Source organism: Lissotriton helveticus, chromosome 6 (genome assembly GCF_964261635.1).
Source record: "Lissotriton helveticus chromosome 6, aLisHel1.1, whole genome shotgun sequence".
Classification (NCBI taxonomy): domain Eukaryota; kingdom Metazoa; phylum Chordata; class Amphibia; order Caudata; family Salamandridae; genus Lissotriton; species Lissotriton helveticus.
The window spans coordinates 1,894,993,768-1,895,015,784 of record NC_136067.1 but is presented as its reverse complement, the minus strand read 5'-3'; the positions used below and the strand labels follow the sequence as shown (position 1 = coordinate 1,895,015,784).

At 41.9% G+C, this 22,017-nt stretch overlaps 1 protein-coding gene across 1 annotated transcript in view; it reads right to left on the bottom strand.

Moving 5' to 3' along the window:
- CNIH4 (cornichon family member 4) overlaps window positions 1-22,017 on the bottom strand; it is a 47,385-nt gene that overhangs the window by 5,158 nt on the left and 20,210 nt on the right. The window contains exons 2-4 of the mRNA XM_078649850.1: window positions 15,963-16,031; window positions 11,495-11,607; window positions 7,434-7,574 (exon numbers count right to left, since the gene is read on the bottom strand). Of these exons, the coding sequence (XP_078505976.1) occupies window positions 7,434-7,574; window positions 11,495-11,607; window positions 15,963-16,031 (323 nt within the window). The remainder of the gene's footprint in view (window positions 1-7,433; window positions 7,575-11,494; window positions 11,608-15,962; window positions 16,032-22,017) is intronic.

Sequence of the window (22,017 nt, the reverse complement as noted above, 5' to 3'; positions counted from 1 at the left end):
GCTGAATTTTCACTCCGTCAGGCCGCAGGCCCATCGGGCTGTCTACAGATAGCAGTCTAATAATCATCGAACTTGGAAGTATCTAGGGGTTTCAGTACATGGAGCCACTCAGGGCAGGAAAGTTCTTTAAAGTCTCTGACAAAGTATTCCAAAAGGTGACCGCTATGTTTGGTGAAATCTTTCTCTACATCTCATGTTATTTTGAACAGTATTTCCGTTCTCCAGATCCACCGCTGTCTCTTAATCCACTTATATTCGGAGGGTGGCAACTGTTGTCCCACAGTTCCACGACAGTTTGCCGGGCAGCCAGGAGGAAGTGGGAAATGTGTCTACCAAAGGTGCCACAAAGTGGGTAGATATCACGAGCTGGGTGTCCCAGTAAGAACACCTCAGGCATCTAGCCAATTCTGACCAGGTGATCTGTTCTACAGTGGTCAACACTGAAGACCAAAAGGGTCTGGGGTATAACTAGAGCATGCAAGTTAAGTGTCCCCACTTTATGTACCCTCCCTCCAATACAAAGGGCTTCCCCCCTCTTCATTTTAGCCAGTCAAGGTGGGGTATAGTGCCATCTGTAGAGTATTTTGAGTACTGTTTACCTCTTCACTGCATGGGATGTGTAGTAGTTGGTCGGTATCAAGATTTTATCTTGCTGTTCATGATCTAGTGCGACGCCCAATTCTTTCTCTCAAGCCTGCTAAAATGTGTGTTTACCAGTGCCTTGTTTGACATTGAGCATGTTGTAAACGATCGATGTGGAGTCTTCATCTCCAGTGCAATTTAAGAGGTATTTTTCAAAAGGAGGTGCCTTCCCGTTTAATTCTAGGGTCTCCGAGTCAGCGGCAGAGCTGCATATAGCAGTACCATTTGGTCTCTGAAAGAGCGCAATCCCCTTCCTGCTGCTCAAAGGATTTTACTGAACCCTGGTCAAACAAGTCCCTCAGCTTTCAACACCCCCCTTCTAGCCTTCTGTTTTAGGAGGTTCTATTAAGAACAGGCGTGGACTTGTGATTCCCCCACAGAGGAGGGAAGGAAAGCAGGCAAGGCCATACGTGACCCCTGTTCTATCCCATACTTCCAGGTTGGCCCTTGTGACCTGGGATACAAGAGTGTCATTGTCCACTAGGATTTAGGTTGCTACGGTATTTCCACAAGCAACCCTCTGCCATCGTGCAGTCGATCATACACCAGCCTTTTTCAGTTTCCCTCCTTATACAATGTATTAGAAAGTGGAGATAAGCCGCAGTATAGTAGTGTGAGAGAGCAGGAATTCCCAAACTCTCCACCCACGCCCCCCGCCCCCCACGCCCGGCGCCCACTGATTCTCTCAGCTTTACCCTGCCATATGAAGGAGAAACACATCGACTGAAGGTCAGGGATGTAGTCATATGGGATATGCATGACTAACGTCTGAAACATATAAAGTATCCTAGGTAGTATAACCATTTTATAGGCCACAATTCTACCCAGTAGGGACAGTGGTTATTATTTCCAACTATTGAGCTCAGATCTAATCCATTGTTTCAGTTGTTCACTGTTAAAAGTTTAAACTGTAATTTAAGAACCACGCAATCTTTCCTCTCAACCCAAGTTACCTTGGACCCAATCTTTAATTCAGTATTTTTTTTTTTTTTTTAAATCATTCATTTCAACCCTCTGTACTGGAACTCAAGCTCGCACAATTGGCCTTTCAAAAGGTATAGCTAACCCTGCCTTGTTCCCAACGTCCTTTTGAAAATTGAGCCTGGCATATGCCCAACTACCCCAGTCCCATGGATCTTTCAGAAACAAGCATGACATGGTACAGATTCTCCATAGCCCTACTATCCTCTCAAACCAAGCCCTACCAGCCACACCGAGATGGGTCTGCAATGAGAGATATTCACCCCCAACCAAAAAAGCATTTCAGAGAACCAGGCATGTACGTGACTGACATTACACAAACCATACCAGGATATTATTGGTGAGCTGTGTATGACTGATATTTACCTAAACCTTCTCTAGCCCTTGCAGTTTTTCGGGGGCTTCACCTTGAATCTTTACCAGTTCCACAGGTATTTCAGAGATATTGCAGACAGGTCTGAACTAGCTCAAAACTATCTGTATTTTAGGGCTGAACTTACAAGGCACATATCCAGCCTTTTTTCAGTTTTGATGAGGTAAGTCAAATAAGGGACCAATAAGGAACAAACCATAGCAACCTTCAAAACATTAGGGTAATATATGACTAAAACTATTCCATTCCCCAAGCCTTACCCATCGCTTGTCCCAAATGTGTAAGCCAAAGCCCTTATAGTCTTTCAGCGACAAGCAGTTCAGCAAATATCTGGATGTATCCATAGACTTCGTATGCCTTTTTCACATATGACCTGGTTAGTTTTGACCAAAGGCATGTGGTGAGGAGTTGTAATACATGCAATTAGGGTTCAAGTGAAGTTGGTCAACTTTATACATCGTAGTAAAGTGCATGTGTAGATTCAAATACGTAACTTAAAATTGTAAGCATCATATTATTTTCCCATAAATATAAAAATAAAAAGCAGACAAAAGAGCGTCCGTCTTGTAAAGGGACTTTCTATGCTCCAGTGTGCATCCAGGACATGGTACAAATGCTGAGAATCTTAAAATAGCATTTCTATTTTATTTCTTCCTTTTTTAACAGAAGCCTAATCAACATATCTCTTTAAATAAACTATGCATAGCTCCGGCTTTCCTGTCCAGAGACGGCAGGTCCAACCTGAATTGGTACTACAAACAAATGTGGTACAATTCACACCCTGCCTGCATTTGGCATCCATCCCATAAGCATGTTTAACAGATATAAAAAGTGATAAGACCCTTTCCATAACATTTCCAGATCACTTCCACTGTGCTGCATGGGAGCATAGAGGGTTTTAGACAACTTAGCAGAGGACAGAAACCGCTTAATTTGGGGAGAGTACTAAGCTCTTCACATGTAATAACCCACATGTCAATCTCTTGGTCTAACATTTTCTGATATTCTCCTTAAAAGAGAAGAGTGATCCACTTTTCTTACTCAAACAGCCGATGATGCAGTCTTTAAGATAAGGCACCAGCCCAAGTTAGTTACTTAATCAAGTGAGGCAAAGCAACAATCACAGGGAGGCAACATCAATATACATACTTAGGACTAGATGCATTCTTTGCACCCAAGCACAATGAGGCAAGATGCACTCTCTGAATGTATGGGGTTAGACATAAAGCATCAAGTACACACATTCCCAGGGTCTCACTCCTCTAATACTACTGCAGCACTTGCACTGGGGTTTTAATTCAATCATTCAAGGACTCAAGAGCACCCACTTGGATGTCACAATTGGGGGGAACTACAAGTTCCAGGAGGCAGTTTGCACACGCCCACAAGGGCGGGACTAATCAGTATTTAACGTTTCCCCCCCCAAGCTGCTGTTGTTTCCTGAATGTGCCAGTGATCAAGGAATGCAAATTCTGAAACGCGTATGGCCGCTGGGAGCCGTGATGAAAGGACACTCGGTGTGCAGTCTGCAATTAAAGAAGTGATTTTACTCTCCGTGTGAGGCGTCTTCATTAAGGGTAAACCTTCTGTGGCAATATATATATATATATATATATATATATATATATATATATATATATATATATATATATATATATATATATATATATATATATATATATATATATATATATATATATATATATATATATATATATATATATATATATATATATATATATATATATATATATATATATATATATATATATATATATATATATATATATATATATATATATATATATATATATATATTCACGCTCCAAGGTTGTCCACCATGTGAGTAGCACATGGTGGACAACCTGGAGCGTGAATATATATATATATATATATATATATATATTTTTTTTTTTTTAATCAAGGACCTTTTCTTTATTCAAGAGACATTGCGGCACCTCTCCCCTAAGCCTTTTCAACTAAAAGATTGCAGGACAGGTGTATTACAGCCAGGGCAACAGCTACGCACCTCCAAATGATATTCCAAATAGCTAATAGGCAATGAGGGAGAATGTAGGTTTTCATAATTTATAGTAATCGTCCTTTCTATTTCGCAGTTTCCTATTAATATTATTAGCATTTGTACCACGCAATGAATCATCCCCACAGGGATCTCTCGGCGCCCTTGGCAGCACACTACTTGTAGTTTGTGACAATATGGCGGTTAGAACAACCAAGTTTTTAACTGCTTCTTAAACTGCACCAGAGTTGAGCAGGCTCGTATCTCATCTGGTAGTCTGTTCCAATGATGGGGGGCAAGATGACAGAATGCACGTCCCCCCAGTTTGACTTTGATAATTTTGCAGTGAAAGAGCAATTTCCGATTGCTCGATCTGAGTTGACGTACAGGAATGTAAGGGATGAACTTCTTCCTAAGGTACGTTGGACCAGTCCCCTGCAGTGCTTTAAACACTATAGGCAAGAGCTTAAACACTGCTCTCTTCCTAATAGGCAGCCAGTGCAGTTGTTGCAAGAGAGGTAGTGACAGGGTGCGGACTGGTTTGTTGAGAGCCAGCCGCGCTGCCGTGTTTTGAACCACCTGTAGCCTGGATGCAAGAGCCTTCCTAATTCCTACTAGTAGTGAATTGCCGTAATCTAATTTGCTGACTAGTAGGGCCTGTATTAAGGTCTTTCTGTCCTCCAGGAGGATCCACGGAATGATTTTACTCAGCATCCGCATTATTCCAAAGCACGTCCTCGAGAACGCTTTCACGTGATCCTCCAGTGAGAGTTAATTATCGATCACGATTCCCAGGTCCTTGCCTGCTTTTTGGGACTAGGTGCCACACCAAGTTTCACAGGCCACCAGTCCACAGACCACAGCTAAGCAGCCTTCCCACAGGAGACTCTCCATTTTATTGGAGTTTAACTGAAGTTAATTCTTGCTCATCCATGTGGCAATTTTCAACACACAGGACTTAAACTTAGCTTTGGCTACAGATGGATCAGTCTCGATGGGGACTATCACCCGAGTGTTGTCCGCATACAAGATAGTCTCAAAACCACATGATCTAATAATGGCAGCCAGCGAAGCCACGTAGCTGTTGAACAAGGTAGGGCTCTAAAATGGATCGCTGAGGGACCCCCTTGTCTAATGCCATTGTCTGAGATACAAATGTGTCCAGCTGTGTTCAAAAAGCTTTGTAGCCAGGCCCAGGCCATACCTCCAACACCAATCTCCTGCAGCCTATCCAGCATGATGCTGTAGGAAATGGTGCCGAAGGCCGCCGACAGGTCCAGGAGCACTAACATAGTAAGGGTCCCCCTATCCAATGGCATCCTTATTGTATCTGTGACTTCCGCTAAGGCATCTTCGGTGCTGCGCCCCGCTCAGAAGCCCGATTGGGAGGGGTCCAATAAACTATACTGCTCCAGATAGCTCGTGAGTTGTTGGTTGATCAATGTCTCCATGACCTTCGAACAGCAAGGAAGGAGAGCGATCGGCCTATAGTTTTGCCGGGTCCGCAGGCGCCTTCTTCAACAGAGGTTTTATGTTATTTAAATACCCTAGCACACGTGATTTTCAAGACACAACCTTTTCAGAGGTTAGTAAGAATACACAACAAAGTGGATGAATTATTTCAATTCTTTTCTTCTTTATAATCCATCTTCCCGGTTTGGGCGTTCTCGTTTTTCTAAGCCAACACGTGTTTCGTCACTTCTTGTACACTTAGGTTGTGTCTTGAAAATCACGTGTGCTAGGGTATTTAATTTGCATTGTTCTGTTGGTTCACCACAGAGATTTAGGGAGGCGGGTGGTTCTCCCCAACCCCTTAGCACCGCCACTAATAGTATTATTCGCATAAATAACCCCGAGTGAATATCCCTTCAGCGCCTACACACCTATCCTCTTTTACCACCGTCCTTGCTCTAAAAAAGAGGTTTTATGTGTGCCTTCTTCCTTTCCCTCAGAAATTAGGATGTGGCTAGAGAAAATTTACAAACCTCAGAGTGCGAGGCGTCTAAGACCGGCGCTAGTTCAGACATGATATGCGGCACAGTAGTTGGCGAGCTTGATTTTGTTTGCGCAAGTACAGACTCTACTTGCTCTGTAGTGACAGTTACGAAGGAGTGGAGCCTGTGTAGTAACACATCCTTCCGAGGGGAAGTCGCCCCCAACGATGTCTCACCTTCCCCCAGTGAGCTATAGATTTTATCAATCTTCAGCTTAAAATGCGCAGCTAAGTCATCACAAAGCTCTAGCGTAGGAGGAATGGCGGGACTGTTTACTTTAGGGTTTGTGAACTCCTTGAGCATCTTAAAGAGTTCCTTATAGGAGTTTTTTTGCCTCCTGTACCCTTGTGCTATAGATCTGCATTACTATAAATAAATTGCAAAACTCCTGAAGAGGTCAAGTGAGATACTAGGGTGAAATTCAACTCCTTCAGCCAAAATATTTTGGTTGGACAGATCTTAAGTACATGCTAATAAGGGTCAACTATCTTAGAAAAGGAACTGCAAGTGTTTTAGTCTGTTTTCATTACATTAGTGCTCACTGGCTGGGGATTTGTGGTCCAAGTCATGGCTCTTTTCACCTGCACCCGCATGGAGACTGCCTCCTGAGACTCCTGTGAAAGGCACATCCAGTCTTTCATAACTTTGGTACCTTGCCCATAAACATGGGACATGTAGGAGTGCTGATCAACAGCTAGTGGAAAAACCACTGGTATACCAGACGCACTGCTAACGTGTATGAGTGCTACACTACATGGTACAAATGGAGGGTGCACATTTGTGGCACCATGTAAATAACTGTGTACGATGGTGGGACCCCTGCAGGCTACCCTTTGTCAACGATGGAGCCGACAGCCCTGTATGTCCCTGTTGCTTAGGACTCCTTTTCAAAACTAGAGTGTAGTTTCCTCTGCTTAGTAAAAAAGTATCTATCTTCCTCTGCTGCTGGTTGTCACTTATAAACGAGAGCTCATGGGCTGCACTAGCATGAGATACACACATTCAGTAATTGACCTGTTCTGAGTGCCCTGGTCTATGGCTACATACATCAGAGCCTACGAGATGCACTTCCTTCCAATATTAGGATGATTATGAACTTTGAAAAAGGCAATGTGTTGTTTTGCTCCAAAGCGGGATTACTACTGGCCCTCTGGCCTAGGGCTATGTACATGATCACCCGTGTGTACCAGGAACACGTCCTTTGATTGCGGCTAATCTCCCACAAGCTGTGGATAAGCCTGGACTGCTATCACCAGCATAAAAAGAAAATATGTCCACTAACCACGTGTAAGATTTGCACAATGCCAAGCTGACTGGTGTAGTTCTGTGGATGATACTGACCAAAAGATTTAATGTGATTTAAACTTGTAACTCACCCTCAGATACCTAACAGAATATGGATCTACATTTCTAAGAAACTCACCTGTAAAGATATATAAAGAAACACAAGAGATGAAAGCCCAGTTTAATCATGGCTTCTTTCATGTGTGATTTCAGCTGTCCACGATTGTGAATTTCTGTGGGGTCAAACACTCCTAGGTTGCCAGTTGGCACCATTATATACCTGTAACAGATTGAAACAAAGAAACGGGTCATTAAGAGCGCCAAAAAGCTAAGGGTGAGGAACATAGAATAATTAATCTAAAAATCAAGGTTTTAAATCTTTGTTGTCCATGGCAGATATAGGTACACTGCCATACATCTGTTCCCCTACTTTGAATCCCTCCCACTAGTTTGTATATGTCTGTCCTTGCTTCTCTGACATGTTTCTTCACTTGGATAGGACTTGGAATTTAACACCTTGAATGCAGAAGGGCATACATGTCTGTTCATGGTCCTGGTTCAGTTTGGCAGTTCATAAGATCCCAGAATAAGCACAAGCATCCCTCAAAGGTTAGAAAGACAGACTGGACTAGAGTGCCAAATATTGTTTTAATTATAATAATTGCATAATCTAAAATCATGTACTCATGGAGCACAGACATAAAAGTGCTTGCCATGACAAAAGTAAGCGAAAGGAATTGCTGTAGTGGGGGGTTGCCAAATCCTCCTTCGTCAAAAACAGAGGATTACAACTGGGGACTAAAGGATGAAGGCTGGAAGACTGCTGCATCTTCATGTGTTATGCTCCATTAGCACCTTCTTTCTGTTAGGGCAGAAGGAATGATGCTAGAAGCAAACAGAATACCAATAATGGTGATTATGGTGAGGGTTTCCATGGTAAACTGTGCTGGGTATGTTAAAAGCCAACCTGTTCCTGTACATCTATGCAGTGTGATTCAACTATTTGACTAGAGTATATGTTTGTCTCAACCATCAGTCTCAAAACCAGCAAAGAATCCTGCTCCTCTAATCAGCAATCACTGTCGAAATGCAACAGCAAAAAGCCCATGATAACTCAAAATAAAGGCTTTGTAATCCTTCATTTGTTAGATTTTAAAGTTTGAACAAAATGTTCTTGAACACATAACTAGAGACTACGAAGAACGACTCAAACCAAAACCTTCTCTCTTGCTCAATATGTCCAAACTCCTGAAACTCCCCTCGAGTATAAACACGATATTTTCCAATTGAAACCCAAACCCAAATAATTTATAAAACTCCACATCTTTATTCACTCCAAATGAGTTGCATTGTCAACTGCTACTGAGACTGTGGTGTGCTCAACGTTACCATAAAACAAGATCCGTTTGCGCCCAAACAAAAATCCCATCAACATAGACCATGACAAACCACAGGCTAGGTCTACAATTCTTCAACAGAATATCAAATCCACAAGCATGGTTGATAAATTACTACTCACAATTAATGCAGTTATAAAAAAAATAACATGGCTTTTCCCCTTCTTTTTCCAGGGCACTCAATATATCAAATATTTAGTTCAGAAGAATATAGAATACAATAGCCAGAACATCTGGGACACGAGGTCATGCCCAAAGAACAATATAATTTGTGGGGCCTGGTTGATATCCGGTTACAGAAACCAGGATGTACATGGGATCAATACTGATCACCACAAAAGGGATTACATTTTTAAATTACACAATTACAATTTGAAGCACTGTGAGATAAGTGGATTTTTCCGTAATAAAATGTTATTTTGAGCAATGCTGAAGCTAGGATTACATTTCATATTTTCAGAGTTAACAATCGGCAATTTAGAAGATAGGTTTCCTTTTTCTGAAGTTACTGATTATTTAAAATGTTCTTCTTCCTTCAGAAATGTCTCGGGCCATGTTCATGACTATAATGATCATTTTGTTAAACCCCCTTTATCTACGCCAACCAACAATACTATGTGTGTTTTAGCCATCCAAAGTCGATATAACTAGTAAATCAGTGTATGTTAAATATTACTTGTAGAGTTTTATCCAGAGTTTATTAAGTCCTTGGTAACACCTATCCGAAAATTAAGAGAATGAAAGCAATAGGCAGAAGAGGCATGAAAAGTCCTGTCAAGAAATTACAATGCATAGAAAATCTCCAAATGTTTTTTTGTTGCGTCAGTTCCAGCTTCAACTGGGTTATTTTTCAGGTATTGGCAGACAATATTCCATACTTTCAAAAGAAAAATGTATTGGGAAAAATACATAAATTAAAAAATAGAGTTCTTAAAGGCAATTTCATGAGTCTTCAGCCTCCTGAATGAATACTTCACGGTGCACCTTTGGCCGCAAAAACAGCTGCAAGTTACCAGCTTTGAACTTCTAGATTTGGCAATATTTGACTGCTCCTGATGCAGAGGTCTAGCCCGGGACCAGGGTTCAATTCCCTGCCTCGGCGGGTCTTGAGCTCAAAAATTCCACGGACCTGATAATTCTCGCCTCGGTGCCTATTCCAATCATGGAGTCCCACTCTGCAACTCTGGGCAATAGCTTGCTTAATCTCCACAACGGCCCCCACAACGCTAAGGATGCCTGGCCTCCACCTTGGGGGTGGCCAGGAGTGGACACCTCACAGGGAAAGCCAGGATGGGTTCCACAGCGGTATTCGTACAAGCGCCTTGAGACCCTTGCAGGTGAGTAGTACGCTATACAAGTATCAATTTACATTTGCTACCTAAATGCTCAAGCTCCGTCAAGAGTGTTTGGAACTGTGATAGAAATCAATTGAGTCCTGCCCATTATTTTACGCTAGATTCAGGGCAGTGCTCTCACTAGGCCACTCAAGAATGTTAACCTTTATGTTCCTTAAACACTAAAGAGTAGCAGTGACTAGCCCTTTTGGTACTTTTCAATCTAAAAGTTTAACTTTAGCTACAGTTTCGGCTTTCTTGCATAGTGCAGAAGGCTCTTGCCAAGGACTCTTCTGTACTAAGATACATATACCCTGCCAATGAGAAACACCCCTGGACGATGCCAATTCCACAAGCAAATTGGATAGAAGGTTAATGTGTAGTTTAGCTGGTCGTGTGTCGGGTTTGCACAAACGCTTTGCACTTAAACCAAATCTTTCCATTTTAGGTTTGTCTGACTGTAAAACTTGCATACAGAATCTTCGGATTATTTTTGCTATTTCAAACAGGACTCTAGTCTGCTTTTAAGAACAATGGCTTTCCCTTGTTGCCGTGCGACAGTAACGGCCAGATCTGTGCTATGGGTAACAGTTTGCCTCCGGGTCACCTCTCTAACAGGTCTCCTTGTCCCATTAACAAGTATGAAGGGACAGCATGATCTAGGCAGGATGCTGCCGATAACATATACCTACTTTTTAACTGTCTTGATTATGCTTCAAGAGATATTCAATCCATAAATTCTCCCCCGAGTTAATCTTTGAAGATCATGGGGGACTCTTTTCTTTGAATTTGACTATCCAGCGGAGGTAACTGTGTGAGACTACTGAATCTGCCTTGAAATTAAGCGAATCAGCACAATATATCCCATACTCGGAGGCTTATAACTTGGTTTGCTATTAGAAGTTGGTCACACATGCAATAATTCAGGATTGCTGTTACAGGGAGTGTAGACACTTATCCAACCAAGCTATTTTGGTTTTGACTTAATTTTCCTACGTTTTTATAATTCTTTTTTACTTGGAAGTTATAGGTTAAGTTGTGGAGATAATGTACAAAAAATATGATTTAATGTGTTTTGACTTCAGGCTATAAGTCAACAAATGGCGAACACCTTAAAAGAATGTTTAGACTTTCTATAAATGCACTGACATCAAGGGGAGTAAAGTATTGGATCACATGTGAGGCAGGCACGCAGTATTGATCAGAGCAGGGATATTTGCTCAGTCTTCTCTTAATCTTACTGTTACCATCACACACTTTGAATATCTGGGTAAACAAAGTAATGAGTTGATAAACATGTTTCAGTGCATTCATAAATATAGTATTTTCCAAGCATGGTATGGAACTCATTTTAGAAAAAGCCCTTCTGGCATAAGATGTATATGCATGCAGAAATAAAGGGCAATGTAATTGCATGAATGAACCTAGGTTTCCATAGTTACAAGTTAAAAACACTTATCTGCACTTACCTATATACATTCCACGTAGCTACAGGTAAGTTCAAAAGGAAGATGAACCAGTGCAACGAAATCAGCATTAACACTGTGACAGCTGTGTGTCCGATTAATTCCGGGAGCACCCACTGCAAGATAAAAGACCCTCATTATTACAATAAACAATGCAGTTGGAGAAAGTCCGCCTGCTGAAACCACAGCCGACTTCCGGGCCATAAAATGAACAGCAGCAGCGTACTTTAACCTTAGAATATGCCATCACATGGTAAGAAGAATATGATGCATATCTACAAATATATGGACCTTGGTCCCAGGGCTTCTGTATTAAAGACAGAACAGGGAAGTCTGTGCAACACGGTTACATAATAAGCAAGTGGTGGCTTGCTCAACCAAGAACAACCTGAGGTTTTATGCAATACTTGATTTTCATGTCTTATGTATTTTTGGAATGCTGAGCTGCACAACAGTAATAATTAAATTATAAGGCTATTGATACTGCGCAATCTGAAATATTCCTTTAATGAACACGCTCCTCTTTAGCTCTTTCAATTAACTCGAGTGCAGGTTTCATTAGCAAAGATGAGGTGCAAATACATCCACACTAAGAGATTAGGGAAGGAGGGTTGTTTTTTTTGTTGGTTTAGGATTTCATTTTAGAAACATGCCATTTGTGGGATTGTCCTTTCAGCTTTATCGTTTATTTTAGAAAAAGGGGCCCCTGCATACAATTAACTTGCCAAGAGCAGGGAAAAATGTCTATACATTTTGAAACATACTTGAGCAAGGAATAGTTCATACACATCTGTGGGCATGTAAAATGTCAAACCAACATGCATCATTTCAATCGAATCAACAATAAACTCATACCGAAAAAGATTTTTTCTTTTTCAAAATCTATTCTTTAATTTAAAAATAATGTATATAATATTATAAAAGACACATATTGGGGTTAAAAAGTCATGAAAAATGTGTATACATCTGTATAGGAAGTGTCCTTAACATACATTTATACATGAATCAATATCAGTGTAGCGTTTGATAGTCATTAAGTAGAACTACTGAATGGAGAACATCATGTTCAATGAGCAATTGTTTAGTTATATACAGCTCAAGACAAAAAGAAACCTATTAAATAATTCTGTAGTAAAACACAGACATGGATCATGTTATAGATGACTTGACGGTGAGATGACGGACAGTATAATTTCAGCTTTATCTTATGATTTTTGTTACAGTTTTGGTACCCATTCCTGCATTTGAAACCATTTACACTGGCATGGGAAAAAAAGTCTTCAATTCCACTCCAGTTTCTGATTAGAAGTATCGCTAAACAGAATCTATGGAGACCATATAGAGGGCACCTGGAAAGTGAAGTCTCCAATTTATTAGGGACCACCCCCTCCCCTCAATACAGAGGCTGGAGTCTGAACACAGCAACGTGCCTCAAATGTGAAATGATAAGTTCATAGTAGCACTGACCCTGCAAGAAAAGGGAGGAGCAGGAGTTCACTATACATGGCAGGAATTCTGTCAACAGCAGCTGCTTGGTTCGTAACTATGTCCTTAATGGAGAATAGCTCCCTTGTCTGGAGAAGAGAATGCCACACTATAGGAGTTAAGATCTATGCTGCTTTACTATTCTCCCTTGACCACACTTCCTCAGACTAAACACTTATACCGTACGATATTTTAGGTTAGTACCTAGGTTAGAGGAGAACAAACTCGGTAAAAAGTGTGGTTCACACAACTGACAGACAAAAGTGGGGCTTATGTATGAAAATCAATTACTAGAATGCAATGGGCGTCAGGGTTTGCAACTTCGTTCCAGAGAATGGCCTTTATTTGTGCAAGACCTTAAGGCATACATTTGCAGCCAAGGATGAGACTTGCTCTCAGACACACTAGGGACCACTTCTCTCATAGAAGAAATAAATTGTACCAACTGGTGCGATGGCATCAACCGCACATTTCATCAACCCAGAAATACTCCACTAAAATGCTCTATGGAACTTCATTTCACCAGTAAACCGGATCCTTGAAAATGTGGAAACTGGGCAAAAAGACCACACTGCCACACTGAATTGCGATGGCAGGCCTCAAGCTGCCCTGATCTTATTCCTGGAGTGAAGCACTTCCATCACAAGCACTTCCATCAGAATGGGCTTCAAAAGACTCTTGATGGTATGGTTCAGTTGAGGAAATAATGAATAATGCACAACAGGGACAATCTAAGTTTAAATGAGCTGAACTAAAAGAGACGGTCTACACTACAGACTATGAATAATGCTCTTCTCTGAAGCCTCCCTCCCTGTTTTATCCTAGTCTCTAGATAGAGGGACTATGGCAACTCAGAGGATATTTACCTCGTGAGCACAGCAGACTATTTCTTCCTTTGAGGTCGTGAAAATTTATCGCTGCACAAAGTGTACACAAAATTTAAAGTCTGTTGAGAAATCGATTAGAGAGCCCTTTGTATAGAGCCCCTTGGAAGAAGGTATGTTACATCCTCACAAAGTAGGATGAACTCAATTTGCAGAGGAGAGGAAAAAACTACTTTATACACATAATCCCAGAAGAAAAAAGAAAAACTAGTTATGAAGCCAAGAAGAGGGTCAACAGCCAGGACCACTTGCCTCAAAAGTTCACCAATTACGGCTGGGTATCTGAGATCACCCTCTGTATTATCATAAGACGCTAGTCTTAAGACCCTACCATCCAGCAGGATATGAAGCCTCAGCTGGTCAGCAAGAGCGGTACCACTTCAGCATTTAATACTAATTTCAGCAGATTTCATTCCACTACGGAATGGCTATTGAATGGATGCTTCCAGAAGGAAAACATTATGAGAGAACTTTTTTTCTTTTGCAAATCACTATAAGGAAAGTTATGCTCTGGAAATTCATTTCAAGAGCACTTTGGGCAGAGTGTGTGCTTGATGAAAAGGGTTTATGCCGCAATAATACTAAGTGAGGTCTTTGGTATGCTGATAGGTAGTGTGTACTATTTAGTTCCATGATCATTGACAACTTATGACAAGACACGCTAGCCACACTGGAAGCCAACCACAAGCCCGATAACCATTCAGACACGAGTGGCACTGGTAAATCGTTTGCAATGGAAAGATAACCTAGTTTACAACTACCTGTAGAAACGAGAAATGCACTAACACAGATTAACATTTATGGACACAAAAGTTACTGAAGAGTATATGGGGATTTTATTTAAATATCTTTTCTTCTTTGGGATTTTGTACTTTTGTAAAAGGCAAGGATGCCCGAGGCCTAAAATGCACTGTACAAATATGCTAAATAACTTTAATAAACAACCACTGCACATGCTCTGCCATTTATTTGGCGGAGCACGGTGTTGAGTGACTAGCGCTACCATTGTTCTGATCCCATCCAACTGTGGCAGCAAAATGAGGTGAGCAGTGAATAAGAGTACCCAAAACATTCTGTATTCTTTTGAGTTCTGCTGAAATCAGATTTGTACTTTACATTACAAAGGCATTCTTTTTGTGTGGACCAGATAAACTAGCCTTCTCTTTTTTGCTAGAGCAGAATTTTAGTTTCAGACTGTAAATAATAAAGATAGCACAAGTGCGTTTTCTGAAACCTAACGGATTCCTGAGCCACCTCCCCATGCCTCTGGTGAAAGCATGTTTAGCACTTTAAAGGTGAATAATCAGAAGAGTTTTCTTACCAAGAGATATTACACCAAATTGTCCCATTTTCAGACTTTCTATAGAAAGTTTACATTTCTGCATCTTCCATGTTCACCAAGTGTACCTGCTCTGATGCAGCCCACTCTTCTTTAAGCGCATGCGTGCGGCCGCGATTTTCGCGCTGTGCAGCGGTTTTAAAAAAAACGCGTTACATGACGAGCTGAGCTAGTCATGAGCACGCAAGCGGCGCAACTCATGACGAGCTCAGCTCGTCATGCGCATAGAAGGGGTTAAACTAGAGAGGCAGCTTTGCATAGCCTAAACCCCAGGTCTTTGAATGATGAAACTAGTTTGCTCGAGACGTACAGCATACATGCCAATTTAATAAGATACATATTGCTTTCAGAACATTCAGAAAAATAGAGTAAACCCGCTTTCAACCTTATCCAAGAGGCTGAAGATAGAGCGTCGAAACAGGTCTTTAGGGAGTCGAACACTCCTTTTTGTCATAACCTTCGCTACCCCACACAACTGTACGAAGAAGCAGAAAGACTGCATCTGCAACACAGAAGACATGCTTTCTACATCCACTAACCTTGTATACAGTGAGATGCTGTTGGAGAGGCATTGAAGTATGCAATAGTTACTAGTTGGGGGGATAAGCGCGCGCTTGACAGATGCCTGAAAAAAGCATTACCTTTAAGCATCTCCATTCCACTGCTGTGTTAGATAATGTTGCCACATAAATATCACAGACACATAGTCGTCATCTTCTAGCCACTGAAAGCACTTTTAAGACCAAAGCAAATAGTGCCTTACCTTGTTTAATTTCGAGCAGCATGATCTGGCGTTAATGTAGTCGCATTCTAAATCAGACAGAGTGATTATCTGACGCCCAAGATAAGGAGAATGAATATTTGCAATGTTTGAGAGCAGTTCAGACCTTTGGCACTTCGTGTTTGCCAAACACTGATAGCACATACCCAAGCAGCCCTCTGGGCTCTGTATCTGTGTCTCAGGTTATACCTGCTAAGATTTACACTTCCTAGTAATCACGCTGCCACACAGGTGCATGTTTCAATGGATGACTATCAACATACATGATCCTCCAAATCTGCAAGTGACTGAGCCTAAATAAGCATAATATTAGAAGCAAATAGGGTGTCAAGCTTAAAATAAGAAATCTAATTGCAGGGTTCAAACACAGACTCATGTGTTCGACTAATGGTTTGTTGAGGTCTAAATTATTATCTGAATTTGGCAAACCAGAACTTACTGAAACACAAACCTATCACATGAAAAAAAATATTTCGAAATAGAAGAGGATTTTAGTATTTTAACAATTATCACAGCACCAATAGCCTTTCTTAGGGACCCATTATTACATTAAATGTCTCTTATTTTTAAGATATTGAGTTTTCGTTCCAGGTGTACGTACTGGCTTAACTTCTACTGTAAAGATTTCGGTTTTTTTTTCCAGAAAACAATACACTTTTCAACTATGTTCTTAAATGTTACATGTAAACATTAATACTGTTCTTGTTCCATAAATTGAGGAAGAGGTGTGGCGCCGCGGCCAGGGCGACTGACGCTGGAATCTGGGGACCACGGTTCGATCCCCGGCTCCGGCGGCAGGTTAGCCCAGCACCATGTGACTCTGGGCAATAGCTTGCTTAATCTTCCCGACGGCCCCCAGCGCCTAGAGACCCTAACGGGTGATTGTGCGCTTTACAAATGTGGATTATTATTATTATTATTATTATTAAATCCTGCTGTGAAAAAGTTCTATTACAGTACCTGTTAAAATAAGTTTTGTTCCTCACTGAGTAGGTTCTTAGCAGCTTATATTTTGAGAAATAAGATGTGAATAAAAGTGGAGAGAAACCGAAAGCAGCATTGGTGATACCCAACAGAAATGGCTTTAAAAAAAAGAAAAAAAAATAATTATGGTATTTGTACATACAGTAAACTGGGATCGCTTCACCAAGGGGAAGCTCGCCGGTGTGAATACAGGTTAAGACATACAATACAGGTGTTATGCCGGGCCCCCTCTTCTTGCTTGTAGGAGTAATGTAGGGAGAAAGAAATAGAAAAGATATGAATAAGTAAAGAGAGAGTGAGGTAATAGTTTAAGACTGGTAACGATTGTGGCATTGGGGTGTATATCTGCATGCAGGGGGTTCATTCTGGTTGGTTGCTTTGTACGATGGGTCAAAAGTTAGTAAGGACTTGTCCAGTGGTTTCCATAAGTCTCTAGAGGTGTTTTTCCAGGGCGAGTATTTTAGCGCCAACGAGTCAGCTCCTCCTAAGTAGGTGATCCATGACAGCCATCGCTGTACGACACTTTGGATGTGTCTTTCCAGTTTGTGAGGATTAGCTTGACTGCCGTGATTAAGAGGAGGTCCAGGAGTTCTCTCTCTCCCCTACTGTGGGGAGGTCAGTACGGATAGGGGCTGTGATGATAGAGGGGAAGTCAAAGACTCTTCCCCAGAACCCCTTGAGAGTCGAACACAGAAAGATCAGGTGTTCCAGGTCCCCCCTAGCGCTATTGCAGTTACAGCATGTATTGTTGTCCCAGAGTCCTAGCTTGTGTACACGCTCCGGTGTCCAAAATGTTTTGTGTAAGAGCCACAGTTTTGTTTGCGCCAGTGCTGGGGTGATCTTGGCCTGTGTAGCTAATGACCATAGACTATTCCATTCTCGATCATTTAGTGGTGGGTGTATGTTATTGTTATTGGGTTTTATAAAGCACCTGAATCACCCGGGGGCATCTCCGCGCTACCTGGTCCTTTTTTTTCTGAAAGCGAGAGTTAGGGTACCAGAGTAAGTTTAACGGTAGAGGAAGGCTTTAAGGTGTTTCCTGAAAGTCAAATATGAAGGAGACTTTCGCAGTTCTTCCGGCAAGGAGTTCCAGTATTTTGTGCCTACATACGAGAAGGCTGCGTGTATTCCAGTATTTCTCTGTCTTTTCATTGGTGCTATTCTTTTTCCCGGTGATGGTTTTATATATGTGTGAGACCTGGTGCCCTAGTCAATTTATGTTAGCGACATATTGAAGTTTGACGTTTTTTATTACTTTAGCACAGTTACTTAAAACCATTGCTATAAAAATCAACATTATCACATTTATCGTATTAAAAACACAAAGCTGAAAAACAACTCTCCAGGCTTAATGAACATTACACTTATAAAGGAAACAGTGTTTTAGTTGCCAAAATAAACATATTACTGTACCAAGCCCAAAATAAAAAATAAATTAGGACAGAGGATACTAAATCGGGGGACAAAAAAAGTCTGTAATGAGTTTTTGAGGGGCAGGGGTGGGAACACAGGAACCAAGGAAGGTAAAAAAAGATTGTTCAAAAGTCTCACAAATTTTCCGGACCTTGCAAGTGCTTGAGTGTCTGTGGACGTAAAACACAGGGCCGAGGCCTCCCAGCATGTCCTAATGCCCCATTTTAAATACAAAGGTTTTAAAAGAGACCTTCTAGGGGCTGCCAAGGCGGGGCAGCAGCACAGGAAATGCAGCCATGATTCGGAGTGATAGTTACACAATCTGCATGCCCCCCCACACTTGTTGGGGCCCATCTGTTAAAGGCCGTCGAACGCAGGCCTAGAAGTTGCATAAACATTATGTTCTTCCGTGCCGCTGCATTTAAACTTTCCTGGAGATAAGATTGCGGTTTCCCGGGAAGATACGAGGAGTTCAAGGGGAGCAAAATGGTAGATGTTTTTACAGCCTGAAGGTCCATACGGTGGGAGATTAGTTTGACCTGCTTATTGATAAGTTTTTTCCAGACTGAGTATGGAATGATGTCTGAAAGAAGAGAGAAGTTGTCAATCTCTAGCACTGTTATGGCCTTTACAATCTGAGTGTTCCAAGGGTTAACAGGACTAGAAAGAGTTTCTTTTAGCTGGGAGATGGAAGATTTTTTTAAAGGTAGAAATTTGAGCGAGGTCGAGACTAACAGAGCATGCGCCGGGGAAGGCCTGATGCCCGTAGGTTAAGGCAGGAAGTAAAGTAGCTTTGGTCACCTTCAGAATGGATTTTGCGGAGGGGCTGCCCAGGGACAGGTTCAGTCGGGTCAGGGAGTATGTGATTGCTCCTGCTCTCTTTTTCAGGGTGGCTAGATGAGCTACTGGTCTAGACGTCTCGTTGAACCAGACTCCCAGGTAATTATATTTTGGAGTTGTGTTAATCCTGGCCGGCCCAATGTTCCACTTTAGACTTTTCTTATTCTTGCATCCGCCAAATATCAGTACCTTGGTCTTTTCCTGGTTGATTTTAAGGGCGTTGACAGTGTTGTATGTATGGAGCATACTTAAGGCTCTTTGGAGACTCGATTTTGCTTGGTCCATTATTACAATGTCATCAGCGTATTGTAATATGTGCAGAGTCCTTTTTGCGGGGCCCAGTTTTGGCGGAAGAAGATTACTATTCTCCAGGAAGGTTCCAAGGTCAGCTGTGTAAAGATTGAACAAGAGAGGGGCAAGGACGCAGCCTTGCTTTAGCCCGTCTTCAGTGGCGATTTTTGAAGAGACTGTCTTTGGGCCGGTTTTAATTCGCACCCACGTGTTCTTATGCAGGGAAATGAGTGCTCCTAGAAGGCTCTGCGGAATCCCCCACTTATTCAGCTTCCTCCATAAGATGTTACGAGACACTTTGTCGAAGGCCGCACTGTAGTCTATAAAGCAGCAGTAAAGTGGGAGATTTTTTTTGTGCTGCTTGTTGACACAGAATGGCTAGAGTTTTAATGTTGTCTATTGTGGAGGCCGATGCCCGAAACCCTGTTTGGTAGTAGGGTATGATGTTATTTTCTGCAACCAATTTTTCAAGCGACCTTAGAAGACACCGGGCATATGCCTTTGCCTCAAGATCTAGTAGGGCAAGGAGTCGATAATTAGCCGGTAGCGTGGAGTCTCCTTTCTTAAATATGGGGCACAGAGTCGAGCCTAACCATGAGTCCGGTAGCTGACATGTCTTAAACACGTTGTTATATAGGGGAGTCAAAAGTTCCGCCCACTCTTCCCAGTTGGGCCCTGGCGCACCGTCGTTCTTCATGGCTCGCAGATACTTGTAGACCTCGGCTACAGTGGTCAGCTCATGAATTTCTATTTGGGTGGAGCCAGCACGGTCTCTTAATTCAATCACCACGGGGTCCGGGGCGTTACTACGATATAGTTGGGTCACGTGCAGGGCCCAATCTTCTTGGAAAATGGAGGGTTTTGTGTTTGATATTTTGGACTTTGTCAGGGCTGTTTTGATCTTTATGAACCTATATAGGTCTGAGTCATCTAGTTGGAGGGATGATTTTAGGTCGGCAAAGGTTAGTGGTGCGGAGTTTACTTCGAGTTGGTATGGGCGTGAGATAGCTTTCGTTATCCAGTTGTCAAAATGGAGATTTTTGCCCTTGTATTTTATAGTGTTTTTCGACCACAGGGATTCAGCCTTAGAGCCTTTGATACCCACCTCCAGTTTGCGGTCTAGTTTTAGTAGTGCAATCTTAGTGTTTTTCATTATTGGGTCACTCCCGAGTGGGTGTGTGTTGGCTGTTAGGAGGGCAAGTGGGTTGAGGTTTTTAAGTAACGCCCTTTCTAGCTGTAGCCAGGCCGGTATGTAATTTGTCGTGTGCTCTATCCAGTGTGTGCCCTGTTGGGCTAGGAATGCTAGTTGGAAAGCCTTGAAGTCTGCCAGATTCACCTCCCCTTGGTTCTTCTTAGTTTTTTCATGCTATTCTGGCCTTTTTTATCTCGCCACAGAAATCTGGAGCACAGTTTGTCTAGTTGTTGGTGGAATTCTTCTGAGAGGAATATTGGGAGCATGCTTGAGAGGTAGTTCACCAGGGGGTTGATCATCATTTTTATGGTCTCGATTCTCTCCCACCAGGACATGAATTTGGGAGACCATGCTTCAAGTTGCTTTTTGATCTTGTCTAGCACCAGCATCTCATTGTGTCTGAGCGTGGTGAGCAGGTCAGTGCTGAAATAGATACCCAGATATCTCACGTGACCCGGCTGCCACTTGATTCCAATCAATCTGCATGCGAGAGGTTCACCGGCCCCGAAGTCCGTGATTGAAGCTCGGATTTGGCAGAGATTGTCTGCCGCTACGCACGCGATTAATAACATTAAATCGGCAAAGGCTTTGTACTGTTAACTACATCGACGCACTGTGTTGGATTGCTCTGAACCCCCCGGGCTGTAGCTCTCTTGATGTCCGGAGCCCAGGGCCCACTTTTTCATTCTAGACGGTGCCACACTACTCACAGTGGCCATCTTGGTGCCATCCCCCACTACCCCGAATTCCCCTCCTCACCGGTCCTGATGAAGACCCTGCAGTAAGGTGCAAAAAAGCCTACACCACTGGGGTCGAAACATCAACATACTATTTGTTGTCCTAACCAAATGCAACAGTTCATTGTTGGCTTTGTTTGAACAATTGGGATAGGATACACATATCTATGTTTAGAAATATGTGTTGTCAACTTATAAATGCACTTATGTGACCACATGTGACCTCTTTTAAACCTTCTCTATACCTACACCTTATACCCCTTTCGCCCTCTTGCCTCTCACCCACGTCTTCACTTTTGGGCAATTATATGTGTTGTAATTTGAAAAATGTATATTTAACTGGTCTACAACTGAGGATGTGAATAAAAACATCACTCATGGAATAGAGTGTTATTAGTTTGATTTTGATTTTTCTTTTGATTTTGTGTCTCTGTACTAAAGAGATTTTGCTACTGCCACTCCATTAATTGTGATGCATGCAGTGGGTGTCTGATATAAGGCCATTAGCTTTTTTATGCACTCTTCTCCTAGTCCAAAGTTTCCCAAGCATTGCTCTAGGAAAGGCCATGAGACTTTATCG